The 23685-nt window shown below is 38.7% G+C and overlaps 1 protein-coding gene across 4 annotated transcripts in view; it reads right to left on the minus strand.

Annotated features, from left to right (window-relative positions):
- larp4b (La ribonucleoprotein 4B) overlaps positions 1 to 23636 on the minus strand; it is a 59331-nt gene extending 35695 nt beyond the window's left edge. For all 4 annotated transcript variants that reach the window (XM_030161313.1, XM_030161310.1, XM_030161312.1 and 1 more), the window contains exons 1-2: positions 23078 to 23636; positions 16143 to 16276 (exon numbers count right to left, since the gene is read on the minus strand). In XM_030161313.1, coding sequence (XP_030017173.1) covers positions 16143 to 16223 — 81 coding nt within the window. In that variant the 5' untranslated portion in view covers positions 16224 to 16276; positions 23078 to 23636. The remainder of the gene's footprint in view (positions 1 to 16142; positions 16277 to 23077) is intronic.
- Positions 23637 to 23685: the final 49 nt, after the last annotated feature.

Here is a 23685-nt window from a genome sequence, read left to right on the forward strand (position 1 = left end):
GAGCATGTCTATGGATTTTCCCATTTATGTTAGCATCAAGCTAGCGGTCTTTTCTCATTCATATGAATGTATAATGCTATGTTAATGTGCTGTAACAAAGAACATAACTGAGACATGTTTTGTATGTATGTTGCAGTTTTACAGTGAAGTCTCGAGTAAAGCTTTGGAGAGAAGTTTTTGGCCGCTATACACACAAGCAGGGGCAGAATACACACACAAAAAAAAACACCGCTACGCTGGTTGAAAGACAGCGTCGCGGGTCAAATCTCAGCGTCGGGGCCCCCCAGGGACAGCGTCGGGGGCCCCAACATTCAATGATGCTAGCGAGAACCCTGAAGGTAGGATCAGAAATGCCAAACAACCATTTTGGGAAATATGGACAATATGGACACAAAGTCCTTCACCTGTTGACAGAGGAACCGATGGGAGTGGTAAGATTCTTGGGTAGAGGTCAGTGAATAGTTCCCTTAAGTTTTAGAAGGCACATAAAATAAAAACAGTAGTAAGGTGTCATTGTACTTAAATGTGAGTGTCAGTTAATTGGTGTTGGGGATCTGTGAACTGGCTTATTAAAAGTCTGGTCTAGATCAGCTCTAAATGTAAAGTGTAAATGTAAAGAGATATTTTTGTTATGATTGGTGCTATAGAAATAAAATTTGATTGATTTGGTTGAATTTGATTTCCAATCCACAGTTCCTGTAAAATCACACCCTGTTATCAATCAGCTACGCAAAATGTCTCAAACTTATACGGAAACAATTTTTAAAAATGTTTAATAAATATAATAAAATCATATGAGAGAATTGATACAGTGCCACAGATCATATTGCAGTACTCTACTGTGTCAATACTTCCTGACACCCCTCCTACAAAAAGCATCTGACAGCTGGTCTGAGGTCTGACAGGCACCAGGGCCATAAACCCTGCTGCCCGCTGGACATACTCACAGGATCAAAGCAGTAGTTGAACATGCATGTCTCACAGGCTAACAGACTGTAACCCAGAGCTGTGGTCAGAGCCAACGTTTCATTTATGTCCTGGGGCAAAGCAGACCAGGCACTTCCTGCCGGCGCTGGTAGAAGACTCCAGTGCATCCAGTCCATGATTAACACATGGAAACAGGCTCAGTATCTCCACAGGCAGGCAGGACCAGCACTGTACACCTCAAGCCATAATCATCCACCGCACCTCTCTAAGGCATCACCGTCAGATCCCAGCCGCTGCCACGCTCCGTCTGGCCCCTCTGATCCGACAAATCTGATGACGGCGCCGAGGCTCCTCTGCCCCGGTGGGCTACGCTGACGTTGCACAAGCTGACTGGCTGTCTCCCTTTTCCTCTCTCTGCCTTTGTTTTGTTGCCGTTGCACTGAGTCATTCTCTGGTGAAAACGCTCAAGATACTGGGGGCGTGTTAAGTCGCACACCTGAGCTCCGACAGAGCTGCTTCACTGAACCACGTAGTGAATCAACCCTGAGGCGTCATTCCAATTAAATCAGCCCTCTTGAGTTTTAATACATAGATTGTTCTGCTAACAAGTTGAGGAGGTAAAGTAAAGGCTGAAAAAATCTGATTCTAATTCAAGAAGCAGCAAAGTGTGAAGGGATTAGTCACCAAAACAAAAGGAGAGGCGAAGAGAGCAATATTCAGGCTTGATAAGAGATGAGCAGCAGTAGATGGTGTTCCTGGCTCATATTTCACACAAGCTGCACTACAACATCATTTGGGATGAGTCTGGCTAGACAGACACACACTCCCAACTCCGCTCATAATTCAGCCTTGCACCAATGTGAAACTCCCACTCCTGTCCGAGCAGTGGCTGCCATAGAAACCGCTGCTGACATCACCGGATGTGTATGTTGTGGACGCCGCTTGACCTTTGAAAATTTTTAAATGTTCCTTTCCTTCGTCGTGGAGGAAAAGGTTAGCTGCTTCCCTGACTGAAGTTGTATTTGGGGGAGATGGAAGGATGTGATTCATCATGAACAGTGGACACTAACAAATTATTGTCGGTGTCATCAGAGGGTAGAGTTTACTGCTCTGCCTGAGCGATGGAGGCGAGTTCTAAGTAGCAGACAGAGACGGTAGACACGCAGGAGTCCTTCAGGGGAGAAAACAAAAAACAGCTGAATTTAGACTTATCTGTCAGTCTGCAGACCTGAGGCTCATCTCCTCTTTTTGACAGATTCAGAGTAGGAGGAGGCAGCTGAGCACAAGTCAAAAGCATCACAACTACAGTATACCAAGGGTACCAACGACACTTAAGACCAATGTGTTCCATAGTTTCTACTACTGATATGCTACCATATAATATTCCAAAATTATCTACACCTATGAAGTGTGATGAAATAACAGCTTTGACTTCATGCTCAACATGACAGTGTAATCTGGACAAAAGTATGTGGACACGTTAAATTCAGGTGTTTCTTTTCTAACAGGGGTCTGGGATACAAAACAATAATGACTAATGTCATAATATAGTTTAATATTGAAATAAATATCATTATATTGGTCAATTTTGCTTAAATTGTTATCTTTGCTTCCAAAATGCCTCAGAGATGGTTTTGACTTCATTTCTCTCGACATTAATTTTGTTTGTTGTTTCCATTTGAAGTGCTCTACCTCTAAATTTCTAAGATCTTTTTTGTGTTATGAATGTAGACATGATGAGTCTCAATATTTTTGTCCATATAGTTTATAAACATCACTATTTCCTTAAAGTTTAATTGTAAAGTACTGTACTATGAGGTTGTGCAACTCTGCAGAGGCTTTTAATTTGTACTGAGAGGTACAAGAAGTGGAGACGTGTTGATAATCAGTCGAGGACTGAGGCTGACATAGTGAATGAGGGGCATTTCAAGCAAAACAACTAATCAATATTGGCTGGTAATTAGTCATGACTACTGAAATATTAATCAGCTACTGGCTTTTTTCCATCATTATTACACTGGCCTTTAAAATCCACAATTAGTCAACACAAGCTATACTGAAAGGACTCCAAATGGAGGGGATTTATGGTTTTAGTGTCTTTTTTTTCCCCCCTCACGTTGTACAAGGCAGCCCAAGAGCTAAACAAGTTATAGCAGTGCAATTTTAATTGATTCTCTGACTTTTTGTTGAAGAAGAAACGCTTGACAACCCCATGGCATGCATTCACTGTGATCAATAAACTTAAAAAAAAAAAAGACAAGTCCTTTGGTTATTCTATGCCCATGACAACACTAGGTTCAGCCTGATCCTAAAGCTCTACTACCCTCCTACATGAACTTCAAGAACCACAGGTAGTAGCAGGAAACATGACATAACTAGAAATTAGTAAATCATCATACAAAACGTGGGTCAGTAAATTGTAACTAAACAATATGAGGAAGACAAATCACGTATGTCACACTGTAGATGCTCTATACTTACAGACCAACACAACACACATTTTGTTAGTGTTCTGATATTCTGAAGAGACAGAAACGTGATCTGAGCTGCACCCCTTCAACCCTTCCTTTTAGCTTTTTTCCTCTGATTTAATACACACAGCTATAAATAGGTCATGTTGAATTTCTGGTCTATTTCTACACATATGTGCTTGGCATATGGTGCATCTCTGCTCTCTGTGGATGCATGTGCGTGAATAAGGAATGAGGTGGAAAACTCAAGGGTTAGGGTTTCTATGGTGTAAGGCTCAGCAGAGCAACACTAGCTTTTGTCAGTTAAAATTTCAGAGGAATTCTGTGCAATGTTGTATGCAAAGTTTTCTCCAAGTATTAAAGCAGGGGTGTCAAACTCATTTTCTTTCAGTTTCCACATTCAGCCCAATATGATCTTAAATGGACCAGACCAGTAAAACAGTAGCATAATAAACTAGAAATAATAACTCCAAATTTTCTTTGTTTTAATGCAAAAAAAAAAAGCATTAAATTGTGAAAATATTTACATTTACAAACTATTCAAACAAAAAATTAAATGATCTGAAAAAAAAAAGAAATTTCTTAAGAAAAATAAGTGAAATTTTAACAATATTATGTTTTAAGTTATCATTTATACATGTGCATTACAGATCAGATCTACAGAGGCACCAAACGTTAGGTAACAATTAGAATACTGTGAAAATGGCACTTAATTTTCTGTAGACATTTCAGGTTGTTCATATTTTATTGTTAAAGTATAGTTTCTTAATGTAAATATTTTCATAATTTAATGTTATTTTCTGTGCACTTATACAAAGAGAAAAAATTGGAGTCATTTATAGATTATTATGATGTTATTTTACTTTAAATCATATTGGTCTATATGTAGAACCTGAACTAAACCCAGTTCAACACTCAACTTGACTCTTAATATCTTCAGTGTAATTTCTGCACTTTGCAAATTCATCCCATGGACCGCATGTTTGATACCCCACTTACTGTGCTGCACATTTTACCTGCCCTATCACCTTTCACTTGGTATATAGTAAGAAGATTAAAGGCAGTGTCCTGTGTTTGGTGTAATCTATTTGTAGTACACAGGAGGAGGATGATATCTGAAGCCTGTAACATGTGCATCTACAAACATGACCTGAACTGACACTTTCTTAGCAGATCTTCAGGGCGTTTTAAGCACAAAATCTTTCCCTGCACATTTTTAGGCTGCTCAGGAATCTCAACATCTTGTACTGTGTGTGAATTCAACCCTGGAAAACAGTATTTTTGTTCTCTGACCGCTTTTCCCACCACTAATCCCAGCTTGTAATGAGACCTACAGCCTGAAGCATGAGCCCACCGGACTCCATCGGGGGGAGTTTGCCCCTTCCTTTTTTTGCTGCCAATCTTCTTTCCAATCTTGAGCATGTGTAAATGACAGTGGAAAAAGACAGCGGGCTCTTTCCATTTCCTAATTTTGGAACTCTCAGGAAAAATAACTTTTTCTTCGCCTCAAGGCCATCCGCTCACTTCGTACCCATTTCCTAAGTTCCACATTCTTTCCTATTTGAAGAGGTAGATTGAAAACCATCAGGGAAACACAGACACATCCCTGCCACTGTTCTGTGACACATACACTTTGTGAGTCCAATTCCTCATATTTGCCTGTGAAGTAAATGAAGAACATTCATAGTGGACTCTTGAAAATCTCAAAAAAATCTCTGCTTATGTGATTCCATTTGCCGTCTGATATCTGCAGTCATCATCACAGGCCCACACAGCATGTCATCACACCACACCTTGGTTCATTTTGTGACAGTATCACCTCCAGCTGCAAAAATCCTTTAGATAATAATCTCAATTTTCTTCTCCTGACTTGTTTTACCAAGTTATGCAGAATCTCCAAGATTCAGTCCTTTCTGTCTCTGATGACTCTGAAAATTGTCCTTGAATTAATCATTTCTCATTTCGGCAACTGTAACTCTATTCAGGCTAAAGCAAACACAGGCTTTTCCAGACTACAATTGAAAAAGAAAAACAGAATCTTAGCTCCATTCACACTGTGTGCACACTCTATTTTATCACTTTCACAAGGGCCCAGAGGGGACTGACCCTTGAGTATATCTATGAATATTTAATCCCATATGAGCAAAGTTTGGCCTGAGATCCTCTGTTAAGCCAAAGATTCCAAAGTCTAGATTAGAAACCAGAGCCTCCAAGACCTCAGTCTGGAATCATTTACTGGATCATCAGAGAATCCCAGATTTTAGCCCTCTATAACTAAGTTTGCACCAATCTGATATTAGGATCAGATATCGGCCTTGATATTAACATTTTAGCTGGATCAGGGATCTGTAAAAGCAACCGCTCCATGAGACCGATCCTTCCCCTTTAAATTTTTGTGACACAGGCTACGTCATGCATGCCGAACATAATTCTAAAAGTAACATGATGGACCTGTATGTGGAGGATGTGGTGGGTTAAATAGCCCAGTCGCTAAAGCTGTGGGAAAGTGAAAGTGAGCTCCCCTAACCTTATCATTGACTACCTGCTGCTCCCTGAAAATAAATTTGCAACCGGGGGGTGGGGGGGTGGTATGTGCCCAGTGATTTATATTGTTGTGATGTACAACAGTACTTGCTAACACAACCCCACGCAGACATGGCAATGTCACTCGAGTCACACTAAGTTAATACTCAATTGTCAATTCTATTTCTTTACAATTTTTTTTCACACTTTATTTTACTTTACTCTTAACTTTCTTTTTTTAAGTTTTGTTAAGTTTGTAATTTTGTTACTTTTGTTCTTTATCAACTCTCCATAAATCTCCATGTATCCTCTGCATGAATATATAGACACCATAGGTTATGACATTATCTTAGTAAAGAGTAGTGGGTCTGTTGTATTTTTGTTGAAATGTTTGAATAACAGTATGACATACTCTCTACGCTCAACATCACTTGATCTTCTTTTCTAGTGTCGTATGATTAAGTAACCTGTCATGAACCAGCCGTTAAGAATTCTGTTCCGACTCAATAAATGGCAACATCAAAATAAAATAAACCCCGCCTTCTGTTCATTTTCCAAACAGCACCGGGTGCAGAGGTTGGTTGAGGTAGTTTCACTGAAGTGTAACTGAGCAGGGCTGAAGGAGGAATGATTTACAGTTGCTGCAGCTGAAGAAGTATCAGGACCAAAACTGGGAAGGACCTGGAACCTCAACACCTTCCTCCTGGAGCCATAAAGCTAATGCTAAACACTGTAAAAGTAAAATAGATTTCTATAACTCCAGCCAAGCCAAAACAGAAGAAGCACCACTCAGGGAAACTGTATGTCACAGCTGATAGGGGAACAGAAAACGTATGTTTAATATCCAGCTTACACAGCGACTAGAACTCACCGGCTGCCTTTAATCGAACAAGAACCCAAAATCTAAACGGGTGGCTGGACGGGAGACAAGACTCCACGTCACAGCAGAATGTACCAATATATGGCATGAGGCTGGTGCAACGCCAGCCCCCATGACCACGTATGGCTGTCCCAGTCACTGCATAAACGTCACATGTGCTACCATCAATCAGAGCTGCAGGGTTACGCAGCACTCAGAATCATAAACCAAACCGGCTGCATGGAGGGTCTGTGGGCATAGGACACAGGATTCACCTAGCACAGGGGTCTGCAAGCGGGATAGGAGAGAATAACCTGAGCATGATCAGAGTTTCCCTCCATACACCTCAGAACTGTGCAACACACAGTTCTTAGACAGTTCAACGGAAAACAAATATCTGACTCACAGAGGCCAACATTACTGCATTAGCTGTAAACCAATTAATCAGAAACTACTGAGAAACTACATTTTTTCAAGCAAAAAAAGTACATGTATATTTATTCCAGCTTCAAATTGAATATTTTCTGGTTCATGTACTTCCTCAGAGACAGTACACTGAATATTTTTGGGTTGGGGATCAAATAATGACTATTACAGTCACTCGTCACCATTTTCTGATATTTGACAAACAACTAATTGACCAATAAGAAAAATCACCAATATATAAACCAACGACAAAAATAATTCTGAAATCTTATGCAACAGAAATGTATCTAATTTGTTTTTTTTTTTCTAAAAAATGGATACAAGGAAACAGGTAAAAGCAAGTTATGTAATGTATTTGAATATAAATACAGGTTTTTAATTATATTTGTGATTATTTGCACTTCAAACCACTTTTTAATTTATAAACAGCATAAAAATCTGTTTAGGGACAACAGTTATTACAAGCACTTCATCTGTTCAACTGATGTCTAGAGGGTCTGTAAGCATTTTCTGGCACAAAGTACATTTCAAGAATTATCTGCTGTTAATTGTGACAAATTTGAAGATAGAGTATTAATCAGAAATAACAATGACTGGTTAATAATTTCATTCCTGTAAGCTAAGAGTTTCAGATTGATGTCAGTTCACCTGTTAAAACACTGTCGCTGTGTTTTTACTAATTAACAACTGATGGCAGAACAACACAGATGCTCAGTGGTTGTAGTTTTGTCTCCCATCTGTGGGTCTGATGTGGTACAACAGCACAGAGAAAAACAGACTAAGGAAAACCACAACGGGGTATGAACTGATCATGTGAAAAAAACACATTAAACCAGAGGCCTAAGCGTTGGAATACTATTTATTCACACATATACTTTCATTTTACAGTGCACGCTCATCTGCTTATAGTCGAGTAACTGAGGGACCAGCACGTACTGGTGAGTGTTATTTAAATGCTAGTAGCACTGGTTACCATTTAATAAGTCACCAACCAGCAGTTCCTCTGCCGTAAGGAAAAGGTTCACATTTATCACCTCTACACATCATCGCTCATGCTACATATGGTATATGAGTTATGTGCAAAAAGTCGTACAATAATCTTCTGTTCTGGCAATAACAATGCATTATTTATTCAAAATTTATCCAAACAAATTCCCCATTTTCATATAGACTTGAGTTCATAGAAATACATACTGTTAATATTGTCTCTAGTCATATTCTATAGCTTTTTTTTTTATATATTCTACTTTTAGCTCTATTCTTATTTTACTTGTGGACAACTTTATATCATTTTCTTATCTTATTTTTAGTTTTTGTAATTTTATATTCACTCTGTTCTTGTTTTCTGAAGTATTGGGTGTTTTTTTTTTATTAATATTGTTGCACTGACTAGGGTAGCACTCCTAATTTCATTGTACACACAATGACAATAAAGGCTATTCTATTGCATTGTATTCTATACGAGTTCCTCTAAAAGCAAAATGTTCTATCAACATCTTCATTAAAAATGTTCAACACATAGTTTTTCAGTTTAGCCGTCTTTAAATGAGACAGGTACACAGTACAAAATGGGCCTGGGGCCAACATAATTCAAGACTGGAGTATTGATAAGCTCAGACGTGATTCATTTTTCTAACAGTGATGGCGGGGAAAAAGTAGAACAATAGGTCTAAAATATATTACAGCAACATAAAACTTGTTCGGCTAATTTTCCCTCACTGACTGAGCTTCTGACACAGACGTTTGTCTGCGATGCATTTTTGTGATTTTCAGTCCTAATGGGAAAACAGGATACAGGTCCAGACCATTGTTTGGGTCAATAGAGGTCTATGCAACAAAAGAGAATACACAGCAAATAATTTTGTTCACAATTTGAACTGCAACCCTGACCCAAAAAAACAACTGATTGAATACCAATATGGACCAGTGTCATAGAATTCTGACCCCCGGGTCACTTTTCTATATAGAATTGTGACCCGCAGGTTAATCTTCTAGTCTGGAAAACTGACCCACCCCATAGAATTTTAAGCCCTTACATGAATTTGTACTGTATGTTCATAAAAATGTTCTTATACATTTCTATATCATAATAGGCTTAAATATCTGTGTATAATTTGACATTTTCACCAGAAACTACTAAATTAATTAATTCATATAGCTATTGAAGTAAATAATGTGTGTTCACTTTAGAGTTGTTGAACATCACAGACATGAAATCTACTCAAAACTACATCTTCATCAACAACATCTGCCACCATTTCAAGTCAATACTCATTTAATATAATACAGTTGCAATCAGGATTTTGTAAATACTGTACGTGCATAATGGACTCTATGCATGGCCCCACTACTTCCTGAACTTCAGGTGGGTCCTTTATTTCCCGTCTTTCATTATTGGACACACTGATAAATCTAGGTGTGCCTAATGAATCAGTACTCACAACAAGAAGTAGCAGGCACACCTGGATTAATCAGTGTGTCCAATAATGAAAGACAGGAAATAAAGGACCCACCCGAAGTTCAGGAAGTAGTGGGGCTGTGCATAGAGCCCATTATGGTGCATTGAACATTGTACCAGTGTATATGTTTATAATATCATATGCTTGTTCATTTGTGCAATGCATGATTGTTAATGAATTTTTGTGCTTTTCATAACATGTTATGTGTTCAAACCTCAAATATATCTTTTTAAATATATACAAATTTGGTTATTTATTGGGGTCAGGTCACTTTTCCATGGGGAGGGGTAGAATTCTATAATAGGAAACTTCCATGGGGGTCACTTTTCTATCTGACACTGGCTCAATAAGAAGTATCGGTCAGAGCAGTAGTACTGACAGCCATCCCTAATGACACACGATCCTTCTAGTTTCTACTAAAATGTCTAGTGTGACCCAGTGATACCTTCACCTTCTGAGGACAAAGTTCAGCCCTGACTCATGACAGGCACTAAACTATCAGCTCAGGGGGAACAAATGTCCTGATGCAACCTTTCTAAAAGCAGCTGGATAAAAAAAACTACAAGTGAAAACACCCTCACTGAACACAGCCTGTATTACTACACTGAAAACTTTTAATATGGAGATAAGTCTGATTGACGGGCTGGACTTTTCTGACTCTAGACACATCCATCATAGACATATGAACACCAAGGATACTTCTAATTCATTCTCAGTCACCAGTGATTGATGAACTTACCAGGTAAGTACGCACTGTTTAACACTTGACTCCTATAGCGCTGCTTTAGCTATAAAACACACTATCAAACAGCATTCACATCATAACAAAGTACTGTTATTTTTCCACATTCTCCTCTTCTTTGTACATGACTGCATTTCCCAGAGTACAGCTTGACTTCCAGCATATTTGTCTTGAGATTTGAGAGTGTTGAGCTAGTAGGAAATCATGCAGCCTCGAGCGACTAACCTCCAGCAGAGATCAGGAGAACCACACAGGTTTGGTGAACTACAACTATTTAGTCTGCTTGTAATGTTGATGTACTGTACAGAGTTGCATTCTTATGATGAATACAACTAGTAACTTCTAAAAATGTGGGGAAAAAAAAACCTTATAACATGAAGACATAAATCTACTTTAGACCTAAACCGGTTTTAATTAGAAGCTGAGTGGTAGTGGACCTTTAAAAGTAGATATTTTGGAGCTGGAATAAGATCTGTCATTCCAAAACTTTCTCAATGTGCAACCCAGAAATTAAATATTGTGTGTCCTTGGAAGAATTGTGTGATCTGCCATAATGTCAACATTTTTAAGGAGACTTCCATCAACAAAACAAGGCCGAATAAATTGGAATTTGCTGGAATGTTGGAACGTCACTTCTAACAAGCAAGCAAGCGCACACACACACACACACACACACTGTAAATACTGATGCTCATGACTTTTCAGCCATCAAAAAACTGGCTATGAAAGACATTTTTTGTTGTTTTCATCCTGCGTCTTTTTATACCATTTTTTGTCTTTTAATTTATTTTGTCTTATACTATCCCTAACATCAATACTGTCTTGTTTGTCACTTTAATCTTCTTTTAAGCTTCCGGTATCCAGGTGAGCACATTTTGCACACTTTGCACTTCATGTTATAAAAGGTCATATTATTTTTCACAATTTGTATTAGGTCAGAATTCAAAAGTTGTTCATTCTTGCATGATTTTTAAAATTCTGACCCAGCCACTAAAATCAGCACATTGTAAACGATGCAAAATTAATACACTAACCCCCTTCCACCAAGTGAGTAAAAAATGCACAGCGACAAACTTTAGCATTTAACATTTGACAAAGTACAAAAAATAACAACGCTTACGCTGTCAGGAGCCAACATCAAGGGTATATCCCCAAAATCCCACCAATCCTCTGCTATATAACCCACAAAACTCTGCCAAGTGAATGAATATGACACTATATGAACTCTATATGAGAATGGTAGTGACAAAACGGACATCTGTAAGACAATCAATATGAACCAAATTTGATCTCCATCGGCCTATTATCGCTTGATTTATGTCCAAAAAACTGATGTTAACTAAAGCACCCCTACTTGGATAACTTAGAATACTCAGAGAACATGAAATCAATAGGGTTCTTCTACTAGGGGTCCCCTATGTTGGTTATCAAGGGACATGAAATCCAAAAGAATCTGTCCTAGTTATGGTCTTCACACGAAGGATACCTGGTGACGGCAGAGGTATTCGGGGCAAAACCATTATATCCCCAAAACTCCATTTTGGGTATATAATAATGCCTTTTAACCAGTGTTGCTGTTTATCATTGACATATGCCAGGCTCTAAAAAAAATAATAATAATAAATCTAATTATATTTGTATGTAGTAAATTAAGAAAAAATGTGTTTTTGGGTAAAAAAAAAAAAAAAAAAAAAGGTTTGTTGACATTACAAACATGGCATTTAAAGGGATAAAAAAAAAAAAAAAAACAATTAAAAAAACATGACAATTATTGACTATTTGGTATTTTTGTTTATGGCTCAAGTTGATGAAATACAAAAAAGTGAAAAAGGTCAAAACAAGCTTGGAAACGTTTTTTTAACATTAGTATGGCACTGTGCAGATTACACATTTTTGGTGATTAGGAAGGGCTTCTATGGATGGGATATCAAAGGGTTATCAACATTTGTGTCATTATGTCTTGTTACATCCTTTACATCTGTATTTCACATAACTGAACTGATATATTGCCAAGTATTTTATTCTTCCAGCTCACAGCTCTGAAACCAATTCTGGGATTAGAGGACTAGTGTCCTTTATCACAATCAAAATGTTAGCCCAAATACCAATAGTTTGTAAAACACTGTGTAAGTATCCAATTATAATGTCTCTGGCCTCTCATTTGTAACCACGATTGACAGAAGAAAACTACTGTAAATACATACAGACCATATATACAGCCAACACCACTACAAGCTGCCACATTTTTGTTCTCTCCAGCCCACATCTATCAGTGTCAGCCCAGAAAAAAACAAGCAAAACATTTTTTGCTTACTACACCCTTACACAGTTTGACAGACAACCACCATTTAACCTCCCTACCCTTGTATTAACAGGGAAACGCACTAATAAAGGTGTAGACAAACTGCTCTGCTGTGTTTGGATATAATTCTATGTCTAGGTCTAGAACAGAGCTGCAGAACCAGCAGTACTGAGGTTTTTTAACTTAACTATTTTAGCCCATTGGTCTGCTATATTCTTAATATACTTATTTATACACTGGTTACTCCATCGAATGCTGTGCATCATTGACTGCAGCATCTGGGTATTTTCCTACACACAGCTGAAAATATTAGTCAATATAAATAATAAACACTTACAGAAAATAATTGGTTATGATTATGATAAAAGAATAGTCACATTGTAAATGCACTGAATGAAACAATTCAAAATGTTAACTCTTTTAATATCGGATCTTTAAAGAAATATCCTTTTCCCACATTTTATGACTTTGTGGGGTCTAATATAATAGTTTATTAATCATAAGAGCAAAAATAATTAGTCTCAGCCCTGGACTTGTTTATGAAGACAGTTGAAACCATTAATGAAACAAATAAGGCATTACTTAACCTTTTATACCCAGTTCTGTTGCTTGTAATAACATACACATTCTATACATCCACATAACCAGAAGAACATCAGCTAAAAGCTTAACAAAACCTATTCCACACACACAAAATACAACTCAAACAACAAGTACTTACACGGGCAAATATCTAAGCCAAGCTAACAGTCTGGAACCAGCAAATGTCATGAATAATTTAATAAAACAGACCAATGAGACAAACTTTGCGGTGCTAAGCTAACACTAAGCAGCTCCAACAGTACAAGGATTATTTCTAACGCTAAAACTAACTGAACGAGACAAAGAAGAGCAAAAATAAAGGTCACATTATGAAGTCATGATGACAAATTTTGTCTTAACTTTGCCATTGTCTGGTTATAACTTGGTTTTATATGAATGAAGCTTGTGCTATCAGCTAATCCATTGTTTTGTGGTACACTGAAATGATTCCAACTAGAAATAAATGAAATAAAATAAAATGAAATAAAATAAATAAATAAATTAACAGGTCAAGGCTCTGGGAAAATGTGTGGGCCTTTTTCTAATACTTTAGATCTCAAAACTTCTGTAAAATGCATAAATATGACCCCTGTTCAAATCACTCACAATCAAGAGAAACAATACAGTTTTATCACCAACAGCAGTTCTAAAAACCACAAACCCATAAGGACCAACAGTGGTCAACGGTCACACTACAGGCTATACAACAAAGACAACAGGAGGATGAAAACATATACGTCGAATCAAAAGTCAGCGTTTAACTGGACCATGTTCGAGTGATTTCAGTCACTAAACATTTTGTTTTTCTCTCGTTTGTCACTCCAGTGTCTCAGACAAGGCTTCACTTTAAGCTCCACTGTGTTGAGTCAAAGACATCATCCATGTTTCATAACATCCCATCAAAGCAGCGAAATAAAGCCTCAGCAACTGAGACGCACTTTTACACTTTGTTTTCAGTCCCCGCCTTCGCATTCCAACAAGAACAGAATGTCACGCCTATGATCAATAGGGCCACGACAGGCTCATGAAAACAGAGAAATAAAAGCAGGTCATGGTTATTTGGTTACAAGAGTCGCCTCTTCCTCTGCACTCTGTTTCTTTACTCAACACTTCTCTATTATATATAATCAGTGTGGGAAATCAACCCCAGTCAAAAGCTGGTCTACGCTGATATGATGGTTTATCAATCAGCTGTATTAGGAAGGAAGGAACAGATCATTTGGCAGAAAATAATGATCTGGATTGCACCAAGACTGACAGATCAATTTTGATATTCTCCAGACCCAAAGGATGATTAACAACAAAACACTTGTCGACTGAAAGAGCGAAATAATTTACTGAAAGAGCTGGTTTGTTCAGTTCTGTATGTATTGATTAATTAATTGTGATTTTCAGTGACTTATTTATTCATGCATGTGTTGACAGCATTAAATGCCCAGTTCAACAATTACTGTGTGTAAAAGTCAAACATTTCCATCATGACCTTCAGAGAGAGGAAACATAACACAACTATTCCATCGCAGTTAAAAAGTTGGTATGTTTCATACCTACAATACCACTTAAGTTTTGGGATGAGAATTGTAGGCCTAAACAATGATGTTAAATTCATCTCTGGTGCTAAAACCTCAAACCGTGGGGGAGTCACAGCAGAGACGAAGAAGCAGTCCCAAGTTTCATCTTTCATAAAGGAAAATACCAGAATGCTAGTTCTAATATTTGTATAGGGCGCTTGACGATTTGGCCAAAAGTTCATGTGACAATCTTTAGAAGTATCAAGATCCAAGATCTGAGTCACAGTTTTCTCACCTCTGAAACGTAGGCGAGTTCCAACCAAACAAACCCTGTGTGATTGTGTATTTGTCATTGTATATGACTGGAAATGCTGCAGGTTTGTATCCTTATGGACTGACATGATACTGGTAAAACTGACACTAGTCCACTAAGGTGTTTCCATTAATGACCTAGCCTGTGGTGGACCACCATGTCCTGCCGGAGGTTTACAATGAATCAACAGTAGCATAGAGGTCAGAGGTCAGACATACAGCTCACGGACTTTGAGTTATTGTTTATCAGCAGCCAAACACACACTACACAAACTATGGGTGTTTATACAGACTAGATCTAAACACCTCAGCACAGACAGATGCTTAAGTATCATTACAAATGTAATGAAATACACTCACTAGCCTAGCAAACTGTGCTACCAACATTAATGCTACAAACCCATAGATCAGTGAAAGGCTCTCTGCAAAATACTGTAATTAAATTTATAAATAATCCATTTAAAATTAATGTTAGCTGAGGAGGAAAGTTTTAGTAATGCTGTGAATTATATTTAATGACACGATCCCTCCAAACCCTCTGAGAGGCAGATCATACACTAGGATATTTACTATTAGTAAATTAAGTCACAGTCCAAGATCCTGACATTACACCAATCCTATGTCTGTCAGAGGATCATTTGAAACAAGGCTGGAGAGACTAGCGATCTGCTGAAATATCCTTCTACAAAACATGGGCACAAATTCCATAAATACCATGCACCCTGGTATTTGTCCCTGAGACACTGTTTCCCTATCAAGTCATCAGTTTGTCCAGTATTAACGGCACATTTCCAGTGTTAGAATAACATTAGCATCATTCAGACAGGTTTTTGATTTGATGAAATAAACCTAAAAAAAAAAAGAAATATTGTGCAAATATTCCGTCCATTTTAGTTTATGGTAGATGCAGCGAACAGCAACGAGCCAGCTAAACCCTTCAGCCAGCTCGACGTTTCCCTTCACAGGATAAGGGATAAACCAAAGCAAACAACACTGAAGTTGACAGCTCAGTAATGTGTTCCACTTACCAAATGAGAGTTCTCTTTTGCCTCTTGTACTTGCTGCACCTGTGGTTCAGCTACAACTTTCGTGTCCTGGTCAGAAGTCATGAGCCGTCTGCTTCTTGGCTCCTCAGGGAGAAGTCTCTGTGTCACCAAGTAAGCTACGGGAGGGCAGAAGGGACAAACATGTCACATGCAACAACAGCAACACAACAGCACCTCTGGACAACTTTATCTGTCATACAAATCATGGTATTTTTTGTCATTTTATTCACACAAAGTTCTAAAAATGACAGATTTAGAGTTTTGCTTCTTAACTCTTTCCTTCAACATATTTGTTACCTCCGCTAGGAGGTATTGTGATCGCTTTGCTTTGTGTGTGTGCGTGCGTGTTTGTTTGTTAGCAAGATAACTCAAAAAGTTATGGACGGATTTTCATGAAATCTTCAGGAAATGTTGATACAGGCACAGGGAGGAAATGATTATATTTTGGTGGTGATCGGGGGGGGGTCATTGATCTGCCTTGGCGGAGGTCTGCACTCTTTGAGTGCTTTTCTTGTTTCTAATGTGTCTTGACTGTGACTCTAGTAATTTTTACAGAATCAGCTTTCTGTTAGCCTGGCCAGCCATCCGTCTTTCTCAATGAGATATCTGTCTGGCTTGAATCTAAACATGAAGGTGGGACTAACAGGCACCGAGTAGACCAATCACAGATAAGGGGGACGTGACACTTTTGTCATAGAAGCTTGAGAATACAGGGTGTAATATGTAATTCAATCCTTATTTCTGAATCAAGTAAACAACTGGCAACAGTTGCAAAGAGGTTTGCGGACTTGGAACTGACTTTGACTCACGACAAAAAGAAGTCGGTGTGTATGACGCATTGTGAAACACCCGCCGTTCAGACTTGTGGTTGGTTCGGTATAGAACAGATTGTTCATATTTCACAGTGACTGGCCCAATTCCAGATTGTTTTGTCAGTATTAACCAGATGGCTGGACAGGCTAGGTTCCTGTTTGAGATCCTGTCAAAAATAACCATTTAAATGAGGGGTGTCAAAGACGTGCCCCACGGACCAAGACCAGGCTGCAAAACATTCTAATTCGGCTTAAGTATCAATAAAGGATGGTTGAAGTAAAAGTGGACAGTTCCTTCAGTAACAGGTGCATCTACAAAGACATTTCAAACAACTGTGAGAGCAGGTTGTTAAAGAATCTGCTGCAACTACCGCAACAATTAAGATATCTGAATGTGGCTGATCATAAAACTAAAGATAAGAAAAGCAGGTGGTCGAGAGTAATCTGCCCATTTTTCAACACGATACTGTCTGACCAACTTTATATAGAACGAAGACAGACACCAACAAACACACAAACTGACTTCAAATAATAAAAAGTGACTTTAATCATGCTATTCACTAATGCTAATATAGGATTTTGTTCTAAAATGATTAACCAACATCATCCTATCCTGATTAGCCTCCAATCTCAATGAGGAGGGTAAGAACACAAAAAAATAGTAACTGTAAAGGAAAAGGAAAGATCAGATTATACGCTACACTACAGGGTGGGGAAGCAAAATTTACAATATTTTGAGGCAGGGATTGAAAGACAGTGTATGACCAATTAGTTTATTGAAAGTCATGAGAATTTATTTGCCACAAGAAAATTGACATAATAGAAAATGTTTTTATTCTATGTGTCCTCCTCCTTTCTCAATAACTGCCTTCACACGCTTCCTGAAACTTGCGCAAGTGTTCCTCAAATATTCGGGTGACAACTTCTCCCATTCTTCTTTAATAGTATCTTCCAGACTTTCTCGTAATAGTTTTGCTCATAGTCATTCTCTTCTTTCCATTATAAACAGTCTTTATGGACACTCCAACTATTTTTGAAATCTCCTTTGGCAAGTGCATTCAGCAAATCACACACTCTTTGACGTTTGCTTTCCCAATTACTCATATGGGCAAAAGTTTCTGAAAAGGTATGGATAATAGTGTTAGGTATGATTATGACATCAATATATGTTTGGTTTCAAAACAATTGACGTGCCTGCTGAGAAAAAACAACTAAATTTTCATTGTAAATTTTGCTTCCCCACCCTGTATATGGACAAAAGTATGTGGACACGTTGAATTCAGGTGTTTCTTTTCTAACAGGGGTCTGGGATACAAAACAATAATGACAAATGTCATAATATAGTTTCATATTGGGATAAATATCATTTCATTGGTTAGTTTAGTTTAAATCATTATCTTTGCTTCCAAAATGCCTCAGAGATGGTTTTGACTTAATTTCTCTCAACACTGATTTTTTTCCCCTTTGAATCCATGTCTGTGATTTTAAATGTTCTACCTCTAAATTTCTATAATTTTCACACCGACTGTAAATAATACGCTTCTGCTACAACTAACCATCTACTTTCTTCAGGTCACACTGAGGAAGAAAAATCCCCCATTAAATTTTAAGGAAATATTGATGTTTTTATCTCAAATCTGCATGAACAGGACATCTTACAGCTGTAGACATGATGTGTCCCAATACATTTGTCCATGTAGTATACATGTACAGTCCTGTCTTTGTGCTTGTTGTTTTGTGGACATAAAATGTTGCTGTGCTGTTGTGTGATCTGATTGACTGTGATCTGTCCCACTGATTGATCACTTCCTCAGAATTACATGCACCTTACAAAGAAAAGGAGGGGGACCCTGAGCCCGGGCCATTTGATATGCAGTGATAATCTGCCCAACAATTGGCTGCCTGTCTCCAACCCAGGCCCTCGCTGCGTTTGCATACAAAGCAGAAAAAGAATGGGCAGGCTGTAAAGCTGCTGACCTTTGATCCACATACTGAATCGAGTACACGGGGCTGAACACAACTCTTCATCAATTCTAGTCAGCTATCAAAACAGCTGCTGCGTGATAAACACTGCTCTAGAGGCGATTTCAAGCCTCTTTGCAGAATCACACGCAAATTTAACTTTTATGATTAACAATATTCTCCAGCGCTCTACACCACAGCACAGCAGATATTCTGAATACCAGGCTCAAATGCTTAAAAAAAAAACATGGTTTTCTGCTTTCACAGCATATAGATGCATGACGGGGATAGACTGATTTGGTTTCACCGATTAATCTGTGCAAACAGGATTTTTAATTTTTTTCTTAAATAAATCATTATACCGGCAGAAGTGGCCTACAGTTGGGGCTCATAACAAGTAGGCCAATAGGATTCTGACAGAGAAATTCTGACTTTCAGGGAGAATAATAGCTAAAAAAAACCCCAAACTGTTCCCTCTTAGTTTTTTTATGGATAGTCTGAGGTTCAAATCCACAGTTATTGAACAACTGTGACATAGACGTTCAGTCCAGTTCTTATCCAGCTTCTAAAAAGTCACATAAAAATATAAATATAATTAGGAAATTCTGTATGTCTTTGGTCCACTTAGGATTGGCTCACATATGCCTTTTATTTGGCTTTTCTACTGATGGTATCAACTCAACTCACCTCCACATGGCCTCTTCGCACATACATTTCATGAGAGCAGGTACTAACATGTCATTTCTAGTATCACCTTTACTAAGGTTCTAACCAAGCTAAAGTGATACTAAACATAACATGAGACAAATTCATGCACATCACACATTGGTCAATCCAGAAATTATGCTACTTCAATACCCATGTGCATCAACACATTGCACAGAACACCAACCAAAGTAGGACTGTCTGGAAAAGTCAACCACATGTCTTAGTCTCTATAATCTTGCATGACAAAATCTTAAAACTACATTTTATTTAGACAACTCTAACTTACAGTTTAAGTCTTGTCTACCCTGCACTGTAACTGCAGTCATCTGAAGATGATGTCACAATATGTTTAAGTTGTGTTGCTATGACTACAAGCCACACTGAGATGGTAGAACCCTGCAGTGGAAACCCAAAGTACTGGACCCAAAACCAAGACAAGCTGAGTAAAGTCACGGTGAGTTGAGCTGATACTGTCAGTGCAAAAGTAGAATTAGAATTAGTAATTGCATTAATGTCCATCCTCAGGTACCTGAACACAAGTGTCCAGCTGTTAGTGTGTCTGTTCACACCTAGTTTTAGAAAGCATCACCACATGTGTCTAGGTAATATTACTGATCAGAGGGGAAATTCTTCCTCAGCGAAGAAATAAAGAAACCCATCTATAACCCAAACTAAAGCACATACGTTCATTTCAAGTCAAGTAGACTGTAAACAATGTAGTCAACAGACTGGATTTCTAATGCTGCTTGGATGTTCACAAAGCAGCAGTTTTTAAAAAGGTAGAAAACTTTGTTAATTTATTTCTAAAATGACACCATTAATCAATCAGTCATTCTTAAATAGTGATTTGACAACCTTAACCATTCTCAGCTTTTCTACGCTTTATCAGGAATAATCACAAAAGAGTCCACTATAACGAAATAAAAAGAAGTGCATGTGTTAGTGTGATAACCATAATGTAGAACTGACCAATCAGTCTGTGTTTAGGCTGTGAGGCGTAGTGAAGCATGGTCACATGACTATCCAGGCTGCAGGTGCAGTTGACTCATGATATTATTTACCTTAAACTGCAGTGTGGTTTACGATCGTTTCAATGACTTCTAGCAATTTGTGCAGCCACTGTTATAGAAAATAAAACCAAAATTTGCTGCACAATGTGTGTTGAAATTTTGTTTACAATACAGCATAATACAAAATGAGACAATTTTTTACTAAACTGATTGGTTACAGTACTTCCCTTTAGTTATTTACACTGTGTCTGCCCTGTATACACAGCCCATCATACTTGCCACACATTTTCTTGCACTACAATCTCATAATAAAACAAAAGTATCATGTCGAGTGAAACATCAGCGTAACAAACATTCCTCTATCACTTAGAGTCTTAACTTTTAGCACGGAGCCAGACATCTTCATTCTGACAGAAGACTCCTCCAATAGCTGTGATGCATTCTAGTATCAACTTTACAAACACCAACACAATGGTAGAGATCAATTTGTAATCAATACAAGTCCGCTGTCCTTACTTTTCAGTGTCAGCACCTAAGAATGACAGATAAACTCCTTCAGTGGCAGCAGATTCTTCAAAGAAATTAAGAAATAGCTGTGAACAAATGATAGTAGTGGAAGAAATCACAAATAAATATTTAACAAGTGACTTACGAGTAAAAAAGGTTAATTTGCTACAGCTGCAGCATTCCCAGAAATATGGAGAACAGCTAACATCTAGTTGCACTAATTTAACCAAACTCTGTGAAATAAATGTGATTTTCTATTTATGATAATCAACCAACATATAATGGATGGGTTCCTCCTACGTCCATGTTCTGCCTCTGCCCAGTAGTTTGGGCATAAGCCTGCAGAGAAAAAAAAACAGACTACAATTTCTTGGGAACTCTTTCAGGAGTCTGACATGGACTAGAAAACTGTAGTCTGTTGTGGGGACCAGTGCAACCTCATTATCTGCACTAAAGGTGTGTTCTTTAAACTTCTAAATAGTTCACATAGTAATACTTCACATTCAGTTATAAGACTGATTGAGAATTTGTGTAAAAGTTTTAATTTCAAGGAGAAAAATAATCAAATGAGTGACAAGCTTTTATTTCTTAAGTATAAAATTTAAATCTTTTCAGAAATAGGACTTTCAGTGTCGACATTTTATAGAAATACATTCACTGACTTCACAGAAAACATCCTAAATCATATTTTATGTATTTCCTTGGATGTCTAATGACCCATACCGAGAAATCAGTCTAATACTACCTCAGTGTGCACCAACTCATGTTGACAAGTTTTTCCCCTTTTAACCCTAAACCAACATTTCAAAAAAATTTAAGTTTTAACCAGAGTATAACAATATATGACATACTTGCATACAATGTAATTTTAGGCACAACACCTTGCACAATTACATAATCATGTTCACAACATAAACTTGGTGGTTGAAATGTAACTGTAAAGTTAGTGGCCAAGTGCCTGTACAGTATGAAATACAGGGCAGAGGGTGATCACAAGACTCTTGACAAGGTTAGCAATGCATTTTGACCCGATACGGCCCATAAAAAGCCTGACCGGGTCACCATGTGTGTGTGTGTGTGTGTGTGTGTGTGTGTGTGAGAGTGTGTGTGTGTGTGTGTGTGGGGGGGGGGGGGTACACATGCTATTTCCTCAGCAGATGCAGTGAGTCAATCAAAACGTCTAGACAAGGCCTGGACCAAAACACACTGCTGCCCTTCCTTTCCTCGTTTCCAGCCTACCATAACCACAAGAACAAGTGATTTATGTCCCAAATGTCATTCCAGAATGAGCCCAAGGTTCAGCCCCACCGCGGACCGGCGGATGGATTTGTCGGTTCCAGCTGGTGGGGCATCTTGGATGTCTCTGTGGGAGTGTTGAACCACTGTTTATCCGCTAGTCGCACTCTTCACGTGTGTTTGTTTCAGATAATTTCACTAGCCAGAGCCTGCAAGTTCAACTAAAGACGCAATGCAGGCGTATTTAGCAGCTGACACAGCCGTGAAAGACTGCAGCTCACATGCCATGCCCATGCCAAGGGCCATCCGTGCACGGCGACACTCCTCCGTCCCTCGGCGAAGTCCAGCTTCATCACAGCCATCCACATGCTAAATGTAGGTTATAAACAAACGGAAGGCCCAACATTCACGCCCAAACCAACAATAACGCTACGCCTTAAAGTTGACTCGAAGTAGAAAGTAGCAGCCATGACTCGTTAGCTGCTTGCAGCAGCATCCAATGAAAGATGGCGACCTCCGGCGTGATTTCGCGGATTCCCCAACCCCCCATCGTTCACAATCAAGCTAATATTTCGTTAGCGAGCGAGGTAACCGACTAAACACTGACTAAACTGTGTCCAGGTTGTCTCTAGTGCCACTCTAATGTCATGTTAGACACATATCATAACTGTTTGTTACTCACCTGTCAACTCTGACTGCACGGCAATGCAAATATTCCGGTGGTAGTGGCAGCTGATGGTGGTGCTGGACTGAGGCCTTGAACTGGCTTCCAGGCTAAATACGCAGGGTATTAGCTAGCAGGCTATCTCGACCACGCTAGCTAGAAACAACCGACTTATCGCACTAAAACCTGCCACAGATGCCCTTCAGATTGTAGGAGGAATATCCAGTGGCAGCCGGATGACAGGAGGTAAAATCCAGACTCCCGGACCAGCACTGCAAGCTAGTTAGCAAGTAAGCTAGCTAAGAGTTAGCTAGGTGGCTAGCTAGCTAGCTTGCCGATCAACTTTGTGCAGTCGGGCTCGATAAATCTGGCGCCTGGGATTTCACGCGAAGCCAATTACTCACGGTTAACAGCGGGCTCTACGGGAAGGGAAAGTCAAAAATCAACCGAGAAACCCTGAAAACCGAGAAGTAAACGTCTCAGAGCTTCCGATCGATCAAACAGACGTTAATGCTAAGAGAGGGCGCGAGGGGATTTTGGAATGGAGAAGTCGCTGTTTCCTTTCCCTTTCGTGTGCAGCTCACAGATCGTCTATGGAGCAGAGGATGGACTACAGCCAGGACTCC

Source organism: Sphaeramia orbicularis, chromosome 17, assembly GCF_902148855.1.
Source record: "Sphaeramia orbicularis chromosome 17, fSphaOr1.1, whole genome shotgun sequence".
Taxonomy (NCBI): Eukaryota; Metazoa; Chordata; class Actinopteri; order Kurtiformes; family Apogonidae; genus Sphaeramia; species Sphaeramia orbicularis.